Raw genomic sequence first — 22502 nt, forward strand, 5'->3', positions numbered from 1 at the left:
AGCTTTCAAACTGAGACCATCTCAGCCAAAAGCCTGACCTCTTACCAGTACTATGCTATGAATTGCACCAGGGTTAAGATACTGAGTGTAAACAGATCGAACACCAGCTTCTCTGGGCTGTAACTCTACTCTGCTGACAGAGAAATCCCAGCCTTGCTTACGAATGCTCTGACTTCCTACCTCTTGGGATGAGGCCTCTGTAACACTATCTGAGGACAGCAACTAAATAGTGTAAACTGAACTCAGCAATAAGGTGTACACATAGCAGTGAAACTCAGCAGTAAATCTTTGTTTTATTTAAGTAAAAACAAAATGTCAGCTACAAACAAAATGGAGATACATTCATCATCCTGCCTGGCTTGGAAGTGAGTTATCCTGCCTTACTTACAGCCAGCCTCACACATCCTGTCTTTTCCTCTGTGTTGTTCCCTTATCCTTTTTCACTCCTCCCTGCTCTCATTTTCGCTTGTTTGTATTTCTAGCCTAAGCGCAGTGTGTTAGCCTGGTATTCACCAGGAGGAATACAGATAAATGGACTCTGACAGGAACAAACTACTGACATGAATGATAGCTACGAAGTAGCAAGAAACAGTCCCAAAAACATGACAGCAGTGTTTAACAATATATATCATGCCTCTTGGTTTTCAGTCTAGTCTGGAGTAGTTTCACTGTGGGTATTATTCAACTACACAGTCTTCACTTGTAAGATGTTAGTTCAAAGACTATAGCTGAGCCGGACAGAACAGAGTGGCTAAATGTATATGACAAAATCATAAATGAGCACATTTAATGTAGAACAGTGTAGAAACATTGATAAAACTGACATTGTTAATATAACTTTTATTCTCATGGACCTCCTGTTTTTGAATAGGATAGCACTAGATTGAATAGAATTGCACTTAAAATATGTTTGCCATTGTATTATATGTATACCTCCAGTGTGGTAAGCACAATCTTCTCCACAGAGGTGAAGTAAGCCTCCCATAAGAACTGGGTTTGTTGTCTCAATGACAGGATCTTATCCTGGTGGATGGAGCGAACTGTTGAGGGAATCTGGGACAGAAGTCAACACATGTTAACATATTTAATTTAGATCAGCTACAACAAAAACAAAACAACCCTAGACTTAACTGGATACTTTCATTTACTGCACAAAAACTGCAAGATGCACATGCAAGTGTCAGCTGTTATATACAGTAAATCTCACAGAGCTATCAACAGGACTGAACTATGTGGGAAAGGCAAACATAAAACTTGCTCTTAAGGCAAACAGTATATAGTTATTTAGCTTTCTACATAAACAATATAAATATATTTACATTTCTACTGTAGTAGAAACTGTACTTACCTGCAATAGCAGCCTTTCATCCCCAATCACAGCTGCTGTATTCCAGTCAATGATCTCTGAGAAGGGAAGCTCCCAGCCATTGCTTAACATCACGGGCACACAAGCTGCCTGTAAGAGTAACACACGGCAACGTAGACACATACACAAAATATGCTTCAGATTAACGAGACTGTTTAGGAAACACTGCTCTGTGGACATAACATACAATTAATGAGATTACTGATTGAATAAACAAATAAATATAAAAGGTGTAAAGTGCAGAAGGCAGATGATCACCTGTTTCTTCAGTCATTTTAACATATTAAATATTTCTATTCAAAGGCTACCAGCAGACATCACCCTTGTACTATCATTTCTACAGGCACTAAGATAAACTTAGAAGACGGGAACTCTGCAAGCTATGCTATCACTTTACAAGGTCCATTTGCCAAGCAATCAGATCAGACATTTAAACCCATAGGGTGAAAACATCTTCTAACACATTTCCATTAACTACAGAACTACTGCAGATGCACCTTGATGACTAACTCTAATAGTGACTAGGCAGTACAGCCTCGTAAAAATGATCATTATGCTCAGTGGAAAATAAGAACCACTTCAAAACATAGTTGAACACTAAACCCCTGTGTCTGAGAGATTAATGAAATTGCATTGAAATCTGCACAATCTGTGTGTGCGTGTGTGTGTGTGTGTGTGTGTGTGTGTGTGTGTGCACACATGTCCTAATGAATCTGTTCACTTTTATGTGTATGTGCAAATGCGTGTAGATGCCAGTGTTTCTTTAAGTCTGTGCGTGTTTGTAACACTTGGACACTACATGCAGCATCCTACACTGCAGTGAACAGGCCTATAGCATGGTAGCATTCACTGACTGGCCATGGTCACTACACATGCTTGCGCATGTCCAGGCACACACACACATTTCCTGCATCATCAGAGTGCTGCAGTGCTTGTCTAATCTCCTCTGTGTCATTAGCAAAGGCAGCAATCTGCTGAAACGCTGCCACACTTTCCTAGCTATCTGCACTGACAGAGCAATCACTTAGACTCCTGTTGCTCATTCCTCCCCCAACCTCATCACATTACACACATTCACAAAATAAACTAATTAATAAGCCTCACTGCCATAAACTCTAAATCTTTCAAACACACACAGAATCTCAGTGTAACTCTAGCCTATCGTGCTTGCCACATGACACCTACAGGTATGCACTGTAAAACATCTGCCAAATCAGTCAACCGCTCTTCAACAACCCCGCTTTGGTTCATTAATGTAAAAACTGCCTTCAACCTCCCCACATTCTCCAGAGTACCCATGCTTTCATCAATTTCTGAGCTCCTGCAGGAGACTGCAGGCAGACAGATGCTATTAACTCCAGGCTGCGGTCCAGCCATACACTCCAGTTGACCTCTGCACTCTACTTCAACTACAGCTGCACTGCTTTAACATCCTGTGTCAACCTGCTCACCAGTCCACTTGTCTGGCTTCGACCTTTCTCCTTGCTCCCTAGTGGTGCAATTATCTTCTTATTCCAGTCAATACAGTCACAGCCCATCATCTATTGTAAACTCACCAGTCACCATTCTTGCTCCCAGTTTCTAACTCTGCAAAAATATCTCTCTTCCCTGACTACCTCTCTATCTCTTTTCCCAGAACTATTGCTTATAATAATTGACAAAAACATAACTCACACAGAGGGAAAAAAAACATTACTATTTGATTTTCCCAATGTTGCAATAGAGGGAAAACACAGCTGAACATTTTAAAACGTAATTGCACAGAGAGACAAATCACTCTACAACATGTATTCCCTAAATTTTTTTTTTTTTTTTTATGGTATCAAGACTGTGCAACAGAAGCACAAAAGCAATTTTTAATGCTCTTTTTATTTTTTATTTTATTTTTTACTTGGTAAGAATCCCAATTTACTGTATTATTATAAAGTCTTACAGTCAAAATCATGCCATTAATCCAGATCTGTATCAGTCTTCTACATTTCCCTGTCCCCAATGTACAGGAACAGTAGATGCTGAAACAGAGTTTCAGCATCTACATGAACTACTATCTAAATGAGATCCTGAATGACACAAGTTCAGTACAATTTAGAAGTGTGTGGAGAGGAGAGGAGGAATGGTGTGAGGATAGAAGAGGTGGGTTTAGTATGTGAGAGAAAAGAAAAAGCAGATTGATTGATTGACATTGATTTGAATGTTCAGAAGAAAACAAGTGACAGGATGGCAGAAAAGAACATAAAGACGCTGAGTCAGAGGCAGCTGAAGTAACACTAGCTGCACAATAACATAATGACTGGCTAGTGGGTGACAAAGCTACTGGGAGTAACTCAGTACATCACATTTTCCATTCTCAACCAGTCAGTGACTCATTAATGGCCTCATTGTTTGGTCCCCACAGTTGCAGCATTGATTCATTACAAATTATCTCACAAAAGAAAAAAAAACAAAAAGACCTGTATTTGTTCAAGTTGCCAAAATGCACCTGACTGATTCAGGAAACCAGATTAGAAGCCTAAAAGCTTAGGCTACTTTAGAACCTATGTGATTCAGCATTAACTGAGGTTGATTCATGCCATAATCTTTAATAACAACTCTGTCTAGCCACAATGAGCAACATCCTTGTCCGTGTCACTAACCTGCAAAGCCTCCAAGAAGCGAAAGGAACCCAGCCGTCGTCCTCGAGGTACCAGGCAGAAAGTGGAGTTGTACAGCATCTCTCTGTAGTCATATCTGCAGGGTGACAAAGAGCAGACTGCATGAGCAATTCATTAAATACCAGATGAACACAGTCTGTGCTTATGCATAGGACATTAACAAACACGTCAGAACATTGGCATTCTATAGGCACGCTAGGATATATGGATATATTTACCATACAAAACCTACGGCTGTAATGACATCTCCTTTACAAATCACAACGTCAGGAGCACAGCCAATACCAGGTTCATGCTTATGAAACAGCCTCAGTGCGGCAACAGTAGACAGTATAGTCATCTCTAACAATGCAGTACCTTGAAAGCACAATATGCATTACCTGGAAAGCACAATACCTTCCAGGAAAATCCCATGCTTTGATGTCGACTCCTCTTTCTTTTCTTCTAACTACCCATCTTTGAACCCTTTGCCCTCTCACCTGCGCATCTCAACATCCCTCGTTTCTTTCTCACTCACTCCATCCAATCTACACCTCAGTCAGCACTTGCCTGGATTAAGGAGCTGCTTGGAATTCCTTCAGTGTCAATACTATACGAGTGCAGGGTAAGGAGTGCGCGGAAAAAAGTGTGCATTTGTGTGCTGTCTTGTCATGCATTAAACTGGGTTTTATGAGGTAGGACTAGAAGTGTGTATCATTTTCTTAGTGTATTATTTGTAAACAAATAATACACTAAGACACTAATACACTTTGCCAAATTTGTGCTTGTATTTAAACATCAAACATGAATACAAGTGCGAATGTTCATTTGTGTACAGATACTGGGTGAGTCTGGGGTTATTTTCCTTCCCCTTTCTTGTTTAATTGTATAGTGGCTTTGGAAAGTAATCAGACCCTAACAATGTGCAGAAATAAACAGTTGAACATGTGTTTAAACTTTTAGATCAGGAACAGGGGGCAAATAGTAGAACAGCACACTGATCTGAGATGGCATCACAGGGTAATTATTAAAATTTTTCTAGATATAAAAATCACATATGCAATGTTTTGTATTTCAGTATGCTAATAAAAATAATTTGTCAGTAAGAAACCAATTATGTTTTCCCCATAAAGGACTTTGTATTAAACAATTAACACAGCAGGTAAAGCTGGTTCCCAGAACATCTGAGCCTTCTTACAAATGTAGTTCACTTGTACTTCTCAGTGGAGGTGTTTTTGGATTAAAGAATTTGCATCTCCACTGAATATTTTAGCAAATATTAAAAACAGCTGGGTTTTGTTTATGCTAATAAAAATGTATGACAGAAAGCTAAATCAGCTGGATAACAACTTGTCAAAAGCTTTTGACACTCATAATGCATACCTTGACAGCAGGTATGCATGATTAGACTGAATTAGATGGCGTACCAGACACACCATTTGTTAAAACTGAAATGAAACACAGAGACTAACCAGCAAAAGTTGTTTACACAAGCACTGACAAATTGTACTTCACTAGTGGTTTGGCAAGACTCACTGGGTTTGATGAAAGCAATGCACACACAAAAAGAGAAAAGCTACAATTCAGCTTAATGTCGTCTACACTAATGCACTATAATATACACAGCCACCTGTTATTAATCCTGGCACATACATTCACAACTAACTGTTTTGTACACCTATGAAAACAAAAATCTGGGTCCATATCCTGGTTGGGTGTAAATGTTACATCTATCATATTTCCTGTCACAGAGGACTCAGAAGACCAGATGTTCCTCTCCCTGCATTCCTCCATTCTTCCCTACTTTTCCAGATGGCTGCCTGTGGGCAGGAGCAGGCTCACAGTATGGTACCACATGTTAGTAAAGACGTTAAGTATGAGTGTCGAACCTAGATCCTGTGTTGTTGGGTATTTTCTGTTTTACTTTTCCCACACTGTCCTAGATGTACGTGCTCAACAGACTGTCCCCATATTGAAAAAAAAACAGGATAGATGTCAGTGAGCAGTTAGTCACATCCTGCACCTTGCAGAAATGTCAGCAATTAACTCAACGTGAAATGAGGTGACATGAGGTAAAACCCGCCCCTCACATATTTTCAGTGCTCCAATGAGCAGGTGGTTGCTGGTGAGTAGTGCAGTCACACAGTAGCAGATTGGTCAGCACCGAATAATCACACCACTGAAGCAATGAGCCTGATTTAGTCTTTTTATCGCCTCCTTATTATGATATCAAATTCCTAGAATAGATGCAGTAATAAAGCTCACAGTTAGCTAATAGGTCTGTACTGATAGTCTTGTTTGAAATGATGCAATGTAATGTCCAGGCATTTCCTGAACACACAAAAACCTTGAGTCAGCATATATAGTGGCAAAAAGAAGTATGTGAACCTTTTGGAATTTCATGGTTTTCATTCATTTGTCAGAAAATAATGTGAAAATATCTGTAGGAAAGCTGAAACTCTTTGGAAGTTGGGTGATGCTACAGGACAATGAACCAAAACACCAGAGCAGGTCCACAACAGAATGGCGTCAGAAAAATTAAATCCGTCTTCTGGAGGGGCCAAGTCAGAGCCCAGACCTCAAACTAATGCAGAAAACCATGAAATTCCAAAAGGCTCACTAATATTTCTTGCCCAGTATAAATTAGATTACTCAGTTAGCCAGGTAACCTCTAAAATAGCATGCAATAACTTATCTGACTAATTGTTAATAGCAATATTATGACCAATTAACACCTAATATATTCAAGTTTTGTTAGATTCAAATTCAAAACAATCACATCTATAGCCAAATATTTTTTAAAGGTGAGCTGACAATCTACGTTCCTGGGATATGCCTGAAACCTAAACCTACCCTAAATAAAGTAATACCATGTCGGTTCGTATATTTATTACTTAACAACACAAAAAAATTACATAAAAGTAATTCAATTACTTGAAGCACTATGCAAATATGAGTTTAGCTATACTACCTACATACTACTGCAAAATGTATCTTAACTACTAGTTTAATTATATGTAGTTCACTACTCCTCAACTAATGCTGCATCATCACTTCCCCAATTAAACATCCTGTTGCTGCACTTTTCTTACACTTTGCAGTAAAAAGTCAAACCATACCCTTCAGTTTTGTGTGGCCACCTTTATGGAAACCTGTTGATTCATAGATATAATTAAATGCCATTTATTAATATTGCAGGGAAGGAACTCAGTATGAGTCACAGAAAGAGAAAAGAATAAGAGGAAGAGAGTTGGGTCAGGAGAAAAGATCAACCAGTCTCCTAGCAACAAGAATGGATGGTGTGAAAAAGAAATGCATGGCTCACTCTGTCAAGTGCCTGAGGAGACTCAGAAGAACAGCCAAAGTGTTTGTCTCCCATAATCTGTGCAAGAGACCACACACATTTCTAGCATAACTACTCGCAGAGAGGGCTGCAATCAAAGGAGGCATTGCTTCAGCTGCTCTGGGGGAGTTCAAAGTGCTCATGCGGGTTCCTCCGAACTACTTTCTGTCATAGCACGGCATGTTAACCCGAGTCTACAGAGGCATCTCTCAGTTTAAGTTATTACAATTACAGTATTTGTTCTACATAACATGCCACTGAGGCAGGTAATTAGACTTCTACAAATCTTTAATAATAATGGATTTCTTTGCTATGTCAATGTTGATTTAAGTGCAACAGTATTAAACATATTAGTACATATCCATTTTTGTCCTCTGCTCACAAAGACAAAAAAAAAAAAAAAAACAAGACATAATTTTAATGTTCTAAATTTTATAATCCCATTATTTTCGTATGGTTTTCATCTTGTCCTTATATCTTGTCATGCTATCCTTGTCTTGCAGGAAATATTAGACACAGTAAACCAACAGAGAAAAAAAAAAAGTCTTAATAAATGCTATTACAGTAAGCCCAAAGAACATCAGTGTCACTTAAAACACTAAATCGTGATCCGAACTACAGCTGAAATGATTAGTGAATTAGGTGGAATTGTTGCTTTCCAATCAAAATGCCAAAACAACACAATCTTCTGTTACCATTTCTCTAGTGTCTCAGATTTTCTGAGAGCCCTTAAAATAGACTGCATGCAACCTATTGTGTAGCTTTCACTCTTCTTGGTCACAGAGAGAGTCCACAACAACAAAGAAGATAAACTTCAGAAGGGAAAATGAAGTCAGCTCTGGTACAACCCCATCATATCATTGCACTCCCATACCATACTGATTCATATCTCATTTTCTGCTTCCCCTTTTCTGTCACTGTTGAGCTAAGATGATGGGCAGTTGGCCGTTGCCAGGACTATGAGTTCAAACCAGAGGAATTTAAGCCTGAAAGGGACCGAGAGAAAATTAATGTCATCGGATGAGAAAAGGGATAGAAAAAAAAAACAAAAAAACAGCAGTTGACAGCCTCACACTGTATCCATGCCCCCACACAGCTAGAGCCAGCCATGGCAAATATGTCACTCACAATGCAAACACACAGAAAGCCTTGTTTTGATCTCAACACACTTTTGAGTGACTTCAATAGTTCGAGACCCTGCCAAGCACAGCTGCTTTGTTTCCCATGACAAGACTGCACACCAAGAGGTAGAGATGTACAATATAGACAGAAGGAAGGTGCTAACTTTACACAAACACAAACTTAAAATAAGAGCAAATATAGTTTTGTAGAAAAGAAACACCAGCATGTGTAAAAATAAAGACAACGTGACAGCAATCACTACAGTACATGATTGTAGTTAGTTAGAATCTCCACAAACTGTTCAAACAGCTACTCATAGCACAAGGTTAATGAGCGCCTCACATTACCTCATACTCATGTTACACAGGGTTAATTAGTCGTCAAGATAGCTGACCGGCACATGGTATAGGGAGTATATTACACTTCTGCAGACAGTCATTCCTAAGGAATTTGGAAACATTAGATGTTAGCAGTGGTTTTATTGAGCTTGTAGGAATCTGGTACACCAATTCAATGCAAGATCTCATCCAGAAAGTGCATGATTTGTGTGTTTGTGTATCTGGACTCACGGTGATACACATTCCATCAATGCAAAGCAGGCGAAACCTCACAATGTTAGGAGGACACACAATTTAGTGGCCAGGATAAGTGTAAAGAGATATGACAGTAACTTGCCCTAAGTTATGGAGCTTAAAATACTCCAGTGACCTCAGGATGGGAGCATTGGAGATTAACAACCAACACTATTATGAATGAGATTCTAAGCACAGATCTTTTATTTTAAAGCACAGTTCATCTGCACCCTTTAACATGTGGGTGGCAGAATTTAGAATGGCAGTATAGCTTCAAGGAAAATGGATGATGGCTTTTATGTTTTCTTCATTACAGTATTTTTGGGAATACTTTTAATGTGGATAAACATCTAGTTACGAGGAAACAGGCTTTACTTCAAGGGGTCTTCTAAAAAAATGGGGGCAACATGCTAGGGCATTTCTCTCTTGAGCCACAGTAGACTGCATCGTTGTAATTGAAAAATTATACTTCCTGAGAAAATGGTATTGACTTAATAAACACAAGCCAAAAAAAAAAAAAAAAGGCAGTTTGATAGAGATACTGGTTTAAATCCTCAGAGCTCAATTTGTCACAATGAGTGGCCTAATTGCACTAGAATCAGTGCATTTGTTCTCAGTACACACATTGAACGGATGAGAGTTCATTGTTGATACACTTTATGGGAAAAGGGGACATTTCTCCAACTGTGTAAAAATTAACATTTTGACTTAATGGGATTTAAAGAGCACTACGAGCCATATGATGATACAACCAATATGGCTTGGTACACCTTGGGCTCACAATTTCCCTTGTTAATGAGTTCAAAGACGGCTTTATAAAGACATTTCCACACGGGGGATGGGGGCATCAAGCTCTACATAACCCCAGGTTAACTTAAATATTGAGATGACTTGAATCTTCAATCACATTGTATTTTTTCCCCCTTTCTCAGCTTGAAAATGAAATGAAGTTGTACACACCGCACAGCAAACACCCTGACCGAACATGCAGATTTATCAACTTCCATCCAGAGTTTTTTGTGCCAAGAGCTTTTGAATTACACTGGCTCCCTTAGGAGTTCTAGAGGAAGCTTTGCCCACTTCTCTAATCAGCGATCCATCAGGTTGATGAGGCCGACAAGAAGGATGCTTTGAAGTGCTCTCCAGATACCATAAACCAGAACAGGGGAGTCTTGGAGATAATGAAATGACTGTTGTTTAAGGAATAGACATTAGCACTGGAATGTCAGGCCTGACCCGTCAGGCAACATAAATATCTAAGATCAGCTAGTTCAGGTCAAATTATTTGACTGTAGCAACCTAGAAGGCTTTCCCTCTCTGCCAATAGCCGAGGGCGATTGTGAGGAATCACCAAACATGAATAGTCCTGCAAAAGTGCAGGAGACTCCCAATACGTCTGGAAGGTATGGGATCTTTGTTATTCTGGGAGTTTGTGCTTTTTTCCCCACATATGTTTTGATAAATATAGCTATTTTATTGGTATTTTATTGGCTTTTTATATGCCTTTATTGCGTGACAGTAACAAGTCATGTGTAACAATGTATAGTCATAAACTAGCTCAGCTGGGTTTCCTCTGATCTCCTAGCTGCCGTATACTATGTGTGTAGGCGTTGAGTCCTACCCATGGGCACAGCAGACACTGAGAGAAGAGGTTGTAGCATAAACACTGCAACTGTCTTTCAGGACTGCCATACTTACTCACTGCTTTTTTTTCCATGCAGGGCAGACTGCTAATATGTCTGCAAAATCTTATCTATTGGCCTGTGTAAGAACAGATATTGGCTGATGCAGATTAATCAGAAAATGAGATGAACCCAATTAATCTGCCAACCAATCAATCATGTAACCATATTTCTAAAACCGTCAATTCTGTATCCAAGTAGGTCACTAATCAACTTTCTTGGGCCTTTTGATGATAGACTCTGGGATTTCCCATCATGAATGAATAAAGTACAGTATACACATTATACGAGTCTCTGGTGATTAGTATGTGTGTTCCATTTTGAACAACAATGGAAAGTTGAGCAGATTAATCAGAGAGGTCTGCAGGCCTCAAGATACGCTGCTGCTGCAAACAGCTAGTGACTGACTTCTACTGGAGAGTCAGCCAAGCTGGTGTTGCTATTCTGCAAAAGAGATAAGTCCGGGGCAGGAATGTCTCTGTGCCTGAGCCAAGAAGGGATGGATGCAGGAAGAGATAGAAGGATGTGAAAGATGTGACGGATAGAAATGGAGAGGAGAGAGGACCTGAATGACACCGAGGTGGAGGGTGAGGGAGAGAGAGGAGGAGAAAAGGTTGATGAATGATAGGAACTGAGGAGGTAAGGGAGGCTGGGAGGCAGAAGGAAAATAAAAAGAGATTAACAGTCAAAAAAGATGAAAATATCAGAAAGGAGACGGATGGAAATGTAATCAGCAAAAATCAGGAACAAGAATAACACCCAAAATCAGAGGAATGGCTATGTGCATCCATGCAAATCTGCAAACCTAGACATAGAAAATGATTTTTTAAAATCCAGGGTGAAAACCCTGTCAACTCACAGACAGGCGCCTCTGTTTAATGGCAAAGCAACCGTGACAACAGCCATGACAGAGAGAAGGAGGCTTTGTAATGTCTCTTTCACTTCAGAATATGGGATGTTATGAACTGAATTTGCTATCAATGCACCATCAAATGGACTTGTGGGCTGTGTCTGATCTGATCTGATCCAATATCCATCATGCCGAGAGAGGGATTTAGATAAACCCTCACTGCTGGGGCTAGGATCTTCCCTGGACTCAGAAGTCTGTTTTGGAGCATTCTGTGTTTGTGTGTGAGTGTGATTTGGGATATTATCAGAGGAGTAATGGAACAGCCAAACTGCATTTGGCATGAGTTTTTTTTTTAGGACATACCATGGGATGGCCTTATGTAAGTGTTTCAGTAGAGAGAGCGGGACAGAGAGTGAGTAGGAGTGAAAGGAAAAAGAAAAGTGTTTATTTTGTTTACATGTGTTGGCAGATTGCATCTAAGTGGACCTTTGCACTTTTGGACTAGAACTGTGTGTCCAGCCACAACTGAAAGTGGACAGGGAACCCATAAGAGATAATTCAACAACCAAATATTCAAGGAGGTCAGTTGAGGTCATGGTGAGGTGGTTTGGACAGTGCAGAACATTTAATAGCATTGCCAAAACTAGTGTGAATTGAAACTATTTACTATTTAAGAACACACAGCAAGTCAAAGGCAGCCTCAGGAAAGAGAGAAAGCAGGATCCACCTTAACAAAAAAAGACAACTTTTCTAAACATCATCCTTGAATTTGCCTTCACTATTTTGGGCAGAAGGCAGAATCTCAGAGGTGGGTATCTGAATATGTGAACTAATAAAAACCATGAATATAAGACAAAATAGGACAGGTTTGTCCAAACTGCTGACCACAACAAGCCTCAAATGTACTGAGAAAAGAATGAATGCAAGGCCAGTATGAAGTCATGAGAAGTAAGGCTTCTTTCTGCTGCTAAGAGAGTAAATTAGTGTCTCGCCAAGTTGATTCGCCAAAAACGAAGTGTAAACACAGTCTTTTAGCTCTCAAGAGGGAAAAGATGATTACCTCACAATTACAAGACCACAGAGAAGAGAGAAGCCCCATTGCCTCAGTGACAGAAAGAGAGATTACAGGGTGTCGGCAGTACTAATGATGATGGGGAAAAGGAAAAACAGTGCAGTTTATCCCAGAGGACACACTAAATTGCAACAACTAGCAGACATTTGTGGCACATGACTAACACATTGGCAATGGTTTTAGAAAGAGCAAGATAAATAGGGAATGTTGTATCTGTTGCATTTCAGCTGCTATTCTTTTTTTCCTCTGAGCATTGAGACATCCACATCCAAACCTACAGAGGTATTCAAAGATGCAACACTGCACAGTAGACAGCTGAAGTCAGATGTCAGCGCTACAGATATGAGTCTACTTTTTTCCTGTCAGAAAGTAGAACTAGGGCAGTAAAATCTTTAATAATAAACAAGTTGATCTGTACAACAGACATGGTTATGCAATGCAATTGGCTAAATACAAAACTTCTGACTTGTACAGTATGTGACGTGTACAACAGGGAATGGTCATGTGCATTGACATCTCTGTATCAGGGTCATTCTCATAAATGGAGGGCTAGCTTTACTAAACACCACTGCCTAACACCCCTCAGGTTTAAACCCATCTAATAAATCCTCAGTCACTAATGTGATGACTGTGGGGGTAGGGCGACCTAATCCTGCCGTATGATATACCATACATACACACACACACACACACACATTTACTGGTCATCAGTGACACCTTATGAGACACTATTGAGTGCACAAGCTTAAGTCTGAAAACCTCATATATACATATTATCATACTGATTAAAGAAAATTAAAGTATATCATAGTAAGAGAAGAGTTTGTGCAGACAAATTATTTTACAGACTAGGGCTGAACATTCATCGAAATTGAATTGCAACATTGATTTGAAACAATCAACTAATTGCAATAAGGGGTTGCCAAGGGGTTGCAATAAGAAAAATATGGAGCAAGTCTGTCACAGAGCAAAAGTATGACCGTCCTCTTTGTGTGGCAGATGACCATTAAAAAACAAACATAAGAGCGGGGGGAGGGTGGCAATGGCGTCTGCCATCTACTGTCTGTCGTTGAATGGTTGCCACAACATGTACGGATACAACAAACCTCCACCGGCACTTTAAAAAGCACCACAGGCAGGTATTTAAGGAGTGTCTTGCTAAAAAGCTGATTGAGAATAATGCCAATGACACTTACTGGCAAGCAAAATCAAAGAACAATTTCAGAGTTGTTTGTGGTCGTAACACCATATGAAAAGATTTTTTGAAGGCACCAAGAGATAACCAACGCCTTAACCCACTGTCTTGCAGACATTGTGCTTTTAATGCAGCGACCAAAGAGGTGTTTTAAAATGTTAAAAAAAAAATCAAAAAAAAAAAAAAAAAAATCACAATTCAAAATGTTCCTAACTCACACAGTCCTATTACAATTAAAATAAATAAATAAAAATATCTAAATGGGCTAAATGTGGTGATTTCTTTTAACTTGTAAAATCCATTCCAAAAATATGCCAAAACAGCTGCACAACCATGATGATTGTTGCTATTGTCAGTCTTGAAAAAACATTTGAGGTCAAGCAAGGGCAGAGTGCTCAGTAGATAAAGGTTGTAATTACTGAGTCACTTAAAGCATTGTCATACTCAGCCACAGTCATCACCTCTTATTTTAAAAGGACATGCACACTACAGCTAACATATTGGCATCAGCAAAGCAGTGCAGAGCTTTTTGAACAATCATGTTTCTGCAAATTCCCATCTGTAACATAGGGCTATATGAACACTTCTGAATGTGAGGTCAGTGAAACTGGATGAAAATCATCTGACAAAAATTACACTTGATAACAAAAATATTATCTTTAATGTGAAAACAAACAAAGTAAGACTGATTTGATACTAAATTTAATTCTAAATCCATTTTTTCAATGTATAGCTGGCTACAGCTTATGAAGAACCACTGAGACCTCAATCAGTTCTAATGACCTTTCATTTAGACAAATACAATTATTTTGTTCCTGTAAAATCGCGTGCTGATCATCTTGGTCTGTCAATGTTACAAAGAAGGGCAAGTTAAAGTCATCTCGTGAAAGAAATGTAAGTTGTATAACAGTTGTGTCTGAGGCAGCAGAATTCCTCCGTATCCTTGCAGACACACTAGCCCACACCAAAGCTATATCATCTGCTAATGAATTCCACGGCCAGCAGTGCTTGCTGCTGCGGGCAGGTAATTAGTTTGAACAGCGGGAATGATCAAAGACAACACTTCCCGTCTTGCCCTCTGGTTGTGACCTCACAAGGGGAGGTCACAGACTTCACTGGGTGAGAGACGGAAAGAAACTATGAAGCTTTGCCAACAGGCACAAAATCAGAGTGTGAGTAGTTTCACTTTTAATCACAGCATCTTACCCTTTGGGTAAAACAAAGAGTTTTACAATCAGAACAGCTGCTTTGAGTCTTTCCCTCAACTGTGTCAACAATTCTGCTGCCTTTTTTATTTATTTATTTATTTATTTATTTATTTATCATTTGTTAACGTCAAGGTCACTGTCAGTCTAAATTTCTATTTTGCCTATTATGGACTGCAACAAAGAGCAGTCTGAATAAGGCCACCATTTCACGGAAGAGTTGAGACTCTCACAAACTCAGACTTATCATCATGCGTGCTGGAGCTTCTCTTCCTCTCACAGTGCCGACCGATGCCCTTATCTGACAAAGTGGAGCCCAAAGAGGACAGTGAGAGATAGCATATCTGTGTGTGTGTGTGTGTGTGTGTTTGTGTGCCAGTTTTATCTGACGATCCAAGTCAGTATCAAGCCAAACCCTACAACATGGTGGTTGGCATTTTTTTCAGTGCTGCCAAGTGCAGTTGCATTAACAGTATAACATGGTCCCACACAGCGATGGTGATACACTGCCAAAGTACCTTTGAGAAGGTACACTCATGTTGGCCAACTCTTTAGAACAAGTCAGTTTGTTCCTCTCTCTCTCTCTCTCTCTCTCTCTCCTCTGTAATGTAATCCTCCATTAAAATATTAATACAAGAAATATGAAGATATATTTTATGGCAGTGAGTCAAAAGTAAGACACTGAGAGACTCCATGCCTCTGGCTTGGCAGGTCTACTCTCTACACTGAATGTAGGTTTAAAAGCCCATAGGATTTGCCTGGCCCTGGTTTTACAGAGCAGCTTAACTCTGAATGTAGCTCTCACACTGTATTTCATTGCACATGAGGTTATGTTCCATTTGGGAAAGTCCACTTGGCTCAGTTCAAAAATTTGTTTTATAACAAAACACCTGATCTCTTCTGTGGCAAAATTCTACATCTGATCATTTGGTATCATTACGTTTTAAATGGATATCTTTAACTGAGAAAGCCCTTGTCATATCAAGCAAGCAAGTGTTGGAAAGGACTGCAACACCCGAGTAAGGTGCAGTCCCGTCTGTGCCCTAGAGAAACCAATCATACTGTATATTAGTATTAAAACTATTTTGTTTGTCCCATATGTCACTAAAAGGCATTTTCAGATTTGGTGGAGTCAACCAATCAAATTAATTCAGCATTAGCATATGGCAGGAGATTTTGATGGCAGAGCATGTTTTAACATCCTAGTACAACACATTAGCAAACAAAAGCTCTCTGATGTCTACAAAAACCTCTCCAATCAGGCCTAAGTGTCAAAACGCCATTAAAACTGATTTGATAACAATTGTGTTACACTTCATAAAGGTCGCCCATTTCATCTCCATCACAATGGAGGGTGCTTGTGTATTATTAACATTTGCTTTATTTTACTATAAAGCATATTTGAATTTTAGCTGAACTTTTTTTTCCACACCATTAAACAGAACCTCCTACATTCTGCCTTACTGTATCACATCTGTAAGCATCAAGGAAATAGTGATATGTGCCTCTATGTGATGAGATCGAAGTTCTTCCTGGAATGGACTGCACTCTATACCTGGCACGTGGACATCCCAGTCCTTATCCGACTCTCCCAGCATTCCAGCTGTAATACATCACCTGCACATGACTGCCAAGGACAAGACATACAGTACATCATCCTGTTGGGACAAGAGCTGAGAGAGAGGGGGGGCATGGCAAACGAGTGACAGAGCCCTCTGTCCTGAACAACTAGCCTTCAAAGAGAGTGAGAGTGCAGCTAAAAACACATTCAAGCAAATCAAGCATATCTGAATTTGAATCAGTGGGTAGTGTATGAAAGAGAGGGAAAGAAAGCAGAACAACAGTGCAGACACTCAATCATATGCGCAAAGACACAAGACTGAAATAAAAACCAATAATGCACAAATTACCAGATGCAACTTACTTAAAATAAGTGTGCACCAAGTTACACACAAGTCACTGGCCAAAAGAATCCCAGTAAAAAATAAGATGGCATTTAGTGGTGAGTGGATTGAACCTTTTGGGAAACAATTCACTTTGTGCAGTTTAAACAACTAAGCACACATATGTGCTTAAAGTAAGTCATGTCTCATTCACATGATGCATGATGCAACACAAATATTAGTTGTAGGGAACACAACACACGGGAAGACAGCTCACACCTTGGGGAAGAGACTTGGGGGAGACCAGAAACATGCAACATTGGCAAAACACCTCTCCAAGGCCGGCCACTAGACTGACTGGGAAGGAGTCAGAATTATAGACCAGGAGAGAGTGGACATCAGAAGGAAGAGCAAGGAGGTCATCCACATGAGACAACAACAACCTTACCTCAAAAGATGAGGGTTATGATTTGCCCCCCATCAACAACTGCTTGCTGTCATGTTTCCTAACATGATAAAGATCATGTGCCTGAGTCTGTTACTATCACTGAAGATGTGTGAGATATGTCAAGAAAGTTAGATTTTTGTGTTCAGATTAATGTTTTAGTATCACTTTGAGTCAAACTCAAGATGTGAGTTTTAAAAAAAAAGAAAAAAAAGAAACGGTGAACATAAACTCAACGGGTCAGCACAACATGCCTCTGGCTTTTCATCAGCCACAATATTAAAACCATTTGCAGATTTTAACACTGCGATGGACAGGGGTCAGAATAGACACTATGACCAGTGTAAAGCACTAAACCAATACAAGCATTTAATGTTGGCTGATGAGTATAAATGACGCTATTGTGTACAGTAGAATAGCAGTGTTGATAATGTGACTGACTCAAGACTTTGGGCCTTTAGACCTAAAGGCTACATAAATCCTGTGTCAGTGCTCATCAGAGGAAGACCCATTGTGTGCATCTCTTGGTTCAGGTTTTTTATGAGGAAAAATGTTTTTTTTTTTCTTGCTATATCAAAAATCTCTCATCAAACTGTTATGCACAGCCAAGCTATTCACCAAGAAATATCAACTGCCAAAGAAATTTTGCAGAAGTAAAGATAAAGTAGAATGGAGATCTGTCACAGATTTCCTCTTCTGTTGTCTGTCATCGTTATGAAAGATGAACATCAGCACACAAAGGTAACTTGTTCCCAGCCACAGTATGCACAAGAGCTCAGCTAAACTGATTGTCAGTGGCTGATTGTGTCAGTGTTTTCTTCAGAGGGATTCAAACTGTTTAAAGTCTCAGAGACAAGGCAAGGAGAAACGAACAGCCAGTAAAAAAAATGTTAGATCATGCATTCACTCAGCATTCAAGTGTGAAATTAGCAACATAAGTTAAACTGACACTATGTATTGGGGATACATAAATAATGCAAAATGTAGCTCAGCAGCCACTTTAGTACAGTTTGTGCGACAGGCTACAACTGTATATGCTTGGGAAACTTCTCATTGGCAACAGATGCCTATATATACAGAAGCTAATCTCATCTCCATTGTAAAGAATAATAGCATGACAGAGGGAATACTTAACAATAAGTTGTAGGTGGAACTGAGTGACAGTAAGCACCCACAGAGAGACAACGACAGAGCTGAGACACTAATGCCACTTTAGAGAAAGGGGAATAGCATGAGGGAGTAGAGTTTACTCAGCAGAAAGAGCTGCTGCTCAGCCTTCTTGCACACACTCTCTCTTTCTGAATCTATAGGGCTCTCTCTTGGTCCACGACCTGTGCTTTCCCATTTCTGAAAATGAAAAAAAAAAATGGTTGCAAAATGATTGTGTGGTCATATAAGTGTCATATCTAGGCCCGTGTCGATGAGGAGCAACCATGTAATTCATGTGGAGTGGTTTTGTGGTGTACCAGCCTCGACCACTGCTTGCTGTATCATTCTGCTCTTTGCAGCTGTGGCCAACTGTAGACGTTTTACTGGCAGAGCTGAGTTTTAAAGAATGGAAACTAAAGGAGCCTTATGGAAAAGGGGATCATTTCCTAAACTGAAGTCACAGTATTAAATACTGCATAGCATCTTTGTGAAAAAGTCAGCCAAAACCACAGAATAAGAGGAACACAGATGGAGAAGTGTAACATAACAATGCGGCCGTAGCATTACGGAAAGCAACATCTATAGAACAGTGAGTTGAAATAGTAGACAAAGACTGTGAAAAATGGCATTCATACTTAATGTGCTGGAACTCAGAGATCGACCATCCTCCCCCAGTGATTATCGTTTTCGCCAATCTCTGTAAAGCCTGCATCAAGTTGGCTAGCAGCCCTCTGCCAGGGGCTTTGGCCAATACTGAGGATTAAAACCCTGCAAGTCTATAAATACACCTAACAGACCAGCGTCAGCACCCAGCCAGCTATTGCACTCACCTCTCACTGCTGGATGGCTGGCATGTGTTTTTCCTGCTTTGCTCTCGCTTTTACTTTATCCCCGTCTTTCAGCTTCTCAGACTCTCACTGTTCTCTTTGTGTTCCTATTTTGCCCTCCAAGTCCCTCTCTCAGTTTGTCACCCACTCTTCTGTCTATCCCCTCAACTCTCATTCTATCCCTCTCATACTCTCTCGCTTGGCAGGGCCTCTTAATTGGAAACAAGCTGTGAGAGGGCTTTTGGTTGGAGGTTAAAATTGAATCTGACCTGCCTCCTGCTGTATCTTTTCTTCTCTCCTTTTGCTGTATTACAGGCTTGTACACAGTGGCTGAGTGCAGATGCATGAAGGACAGAGTGCAGTGAAGAAGAAAGCAGAAAGCTGACTCTACCCACTGACTGGAAACAGCAGGGACATGACAGGCAAACAAGCAAAATGGAGACATACACACGTTTACTTGTACAGAAATGTGTAGGGTATTTGGTGTTTTTAGGATTTCAACATCAAAGTCATTCTCAAGACATTTCAAATAATACAGGCAGCCAAGACAGACTGACAAATCACACCATATGTCTTATACATTAATTAAGCAAGCCACTGATTTCTTACAATGCAAACATTCAAAACATCTCCTTACACAGTCTATGTTTATTGTGAACATTGCAGGCATTCCCTTTTCATGTGATGTTGACCTGAAAATCTATCTCATCTCTTCAAGTGCACAATACAATATAGAGAATAGTAGCAATGTTGTATTTAAGAGTCCAGAATAATCATCTTCTTCTGACTGATTTGCAGTTTCTATCATTAATCTGCCACATGGCTTTGATTATTTAAAGATAAAATTAATACAAATTTTGTCTGTGAAGATTCTCAATCGTCCAGGTGAAGTTATCAGGAAGCTGAGTCATGGTGACTGGTCAAAGGGTTTCACTAATAGTGAAAGTGAAGTAATAGAAATAGTTAAAGTAAAAGCTTTGTCAGTCCGACGGCCACTTGGATGAGTAAAGAATCTGCTGTTGCCACGCTCAACTTCCAGATAAGCAATGACAGCCTTTTCCAAATAAAGAAATTATTTTGTTGACTTTAGTTTCTCTGTGTTATCTAAGCTGTTCCAATTTCACAAGTAAGTGAAAGTTAATAAATATAAACCACAAGCACTAGGCACACTGAAGTTGCATGTAATGAAATAAGAATGAGTATAGAATTCAATGTGGTGTTCAGATATAATTAAATATCAAGTCAAACAGGCTGCACATGTCCATATAAAGTACATCAAAATCTCCATATAAATGACAAGCCAACATCTGGAAAATAAAGTCTCCGCTGTTAAACAAAAATGACATGGCCGTTACATGGTAATTATGGTGAGAGGCTGCATTCAGTCTGTCACAACTTCCTTGTTGTCAGTGGGAGAGGATAAGAGGGATTTGTTGCACAAAGGGCCACAGCCAGGCACAGAAACTATTACTTCCACCCAGTTAGACCACAGACTGCACTGTCTGGCAGACTGTGTTTCAGAACCCAGCGCTACGCAGAGAAGTGGGAAATTAGCAGTAAGGGTTTTTATCTATATTTTAAAGGCTAATGATATCGTATGGATTAGGCATAAATGCAGCACACCTACAAAATGGTAAATTTCTTAACCTGAGCTGTCTGTCTGACAAACAGCTGCCTAATCCACTAAGATATTTTTAAGAGCTCAGCTCAGTTAATATTTTCCCAATTTGCAACAAGCCACAAGCAGCTTACCCCAGCTAGTGTGTTGTTTACAGCACAGTACAAGACACTTTCATTTGGAAAGCTGTATCATGACCCAAATACAAATATTGATCTCCTTGGCAACTAGCTGCCTTGACTGATGTCCCACCCACATTTTTGGCCACTCCAAGTCTCCCTCCCTTGGAAAGCAGTCCACAGCTGGGTGCCAGGATGGGGATATAGAGCAAGCCTGGGTATGATTATCAACTGAAAATTATTCAGATTTTGGGGACTGATGAATCGGTCTTGTCAGACAATATGTTAACCATTTGGATCCCACCCAACCCCCAAAATGGAAAATCCCACCCAACACCAAATAGACAAAAATCCACAAAAAGCTTGGTGTAATTATTGGATTTTCTTCGTGTCCACTGTATTGATGACTTAAGCCCACAAAGTAATTCATCAACAAAAATCAATTTAGCAAAAGGACCAAGAAGGCTTTTTAAAAAGCTGCTCACACTATGCATCCATAGCTCCACTATTAGACACTAATATTACAGACACAAATAAAAAAGACAGTGAAGTGCAAAGGTCCCCACAGCTTTACACTGTGCTCTACATAAAAAACAAAATCACTGTATATTACAAGATATATTTAGCAGGTGTGGTACAAATAAAATCAAAATAAAAGTTGTATAATATCTAGCTTAGCAGTGCACATTTCACTTTTCCTCCTATAAGTAAAGAAACTATGGAAAATCTAATCTAATTATTTTTTTCCCTAACATGCAAGGTTTGTGATTAACTGGATCATGATATGGTAAGATCTAAAGTTTGTATGTTTTAGTACAACACTAATGTGCTTAGAGGGGAAAACTTAAACTGTAACATATTCTGATCAGTATCGCTAAGATTAATTCTGAAATAAATTTTGATTAAGCCATAGGCTGCTGAATTATAGCTGCACGGCTTATTGAAGATGCACTGACTGAGAACAAATGATTATACTGCCACCATGCAATGAAAAGCTGGCGAGGGCCAGTGAGATATCCAAAGCTTCCTAGCCCAGTGCTCCCCATACTTAATGACGGGAGGATCAATATTTCCTTTGGGGTATGGCTCTGATGCCACGCATCTCACTGTGTGAAATCGCTCTTTGGCAGCACTTGTCAGGAAGCGGTGAGCTGGCAGAAAGAGGCAGCAGAGAGAGAGCAGATAGCTCATGCCTTAAGATTGATATGGAGAATGTTTTTCTGCTGAGCAAACAAATGAGCCTCATAAGTGGATGCTTACCTACACAGGCAGATACAAACATAAGTATCCTTTGAGGAAATATGCTTTGCCGACATTATGATATGAAACACAAGCGATCCAGCTTATGTTTTGAAGAAAGTGAACAAAACACCTTGCTCATTCTCACTGTGATATAAATTGCTGTCAGGTTTCATAGCTGACCC

At 39.7% G+C, this 22502-nt stretch overlaps 1 protein-coding gene across 1 annotated transcript in view; it reads right to left on the minus strand.

Moving 5' to 3' along the window:
• LOC113169637 (exostosin-1a-like) overlaps positions 1–22502 on the minus strand; it is a 33616-nt gene that overhangs the window by 7923 nt on the left and 3191 nt on the right. The window contains exons 2-4 of the mRNA XM_026371210.1: positions 4000–4093; positions 1349–1456; positions 934–1053 (exon numbers count right to left, since the gene is read on the minus strand). Of these exons, the coding sequence (XP_026226995.1) occupies positions 934–1053; positions 1349–1456; positions 4000–4093 (322 nt within the window). The remainder of the gene's footprint in view (positions 1–933; positions 1054–1348; positions 1457–3999; positions 4094–22502) is intronic.

Source organism: Anabas testudineus, chromosome 16 (assembly GCF_900324465.2).
Source record: "Anabas testudineus chromosome 16, fAnaTes1.2, whole genome shotgun sequence".
NCBI classification, from domain to species: Eukaryota; Metazoa; Chordata; class Actinopteri; order Anabantiformes; family Anabantidae; genus Anabas; species Anabas testudineus.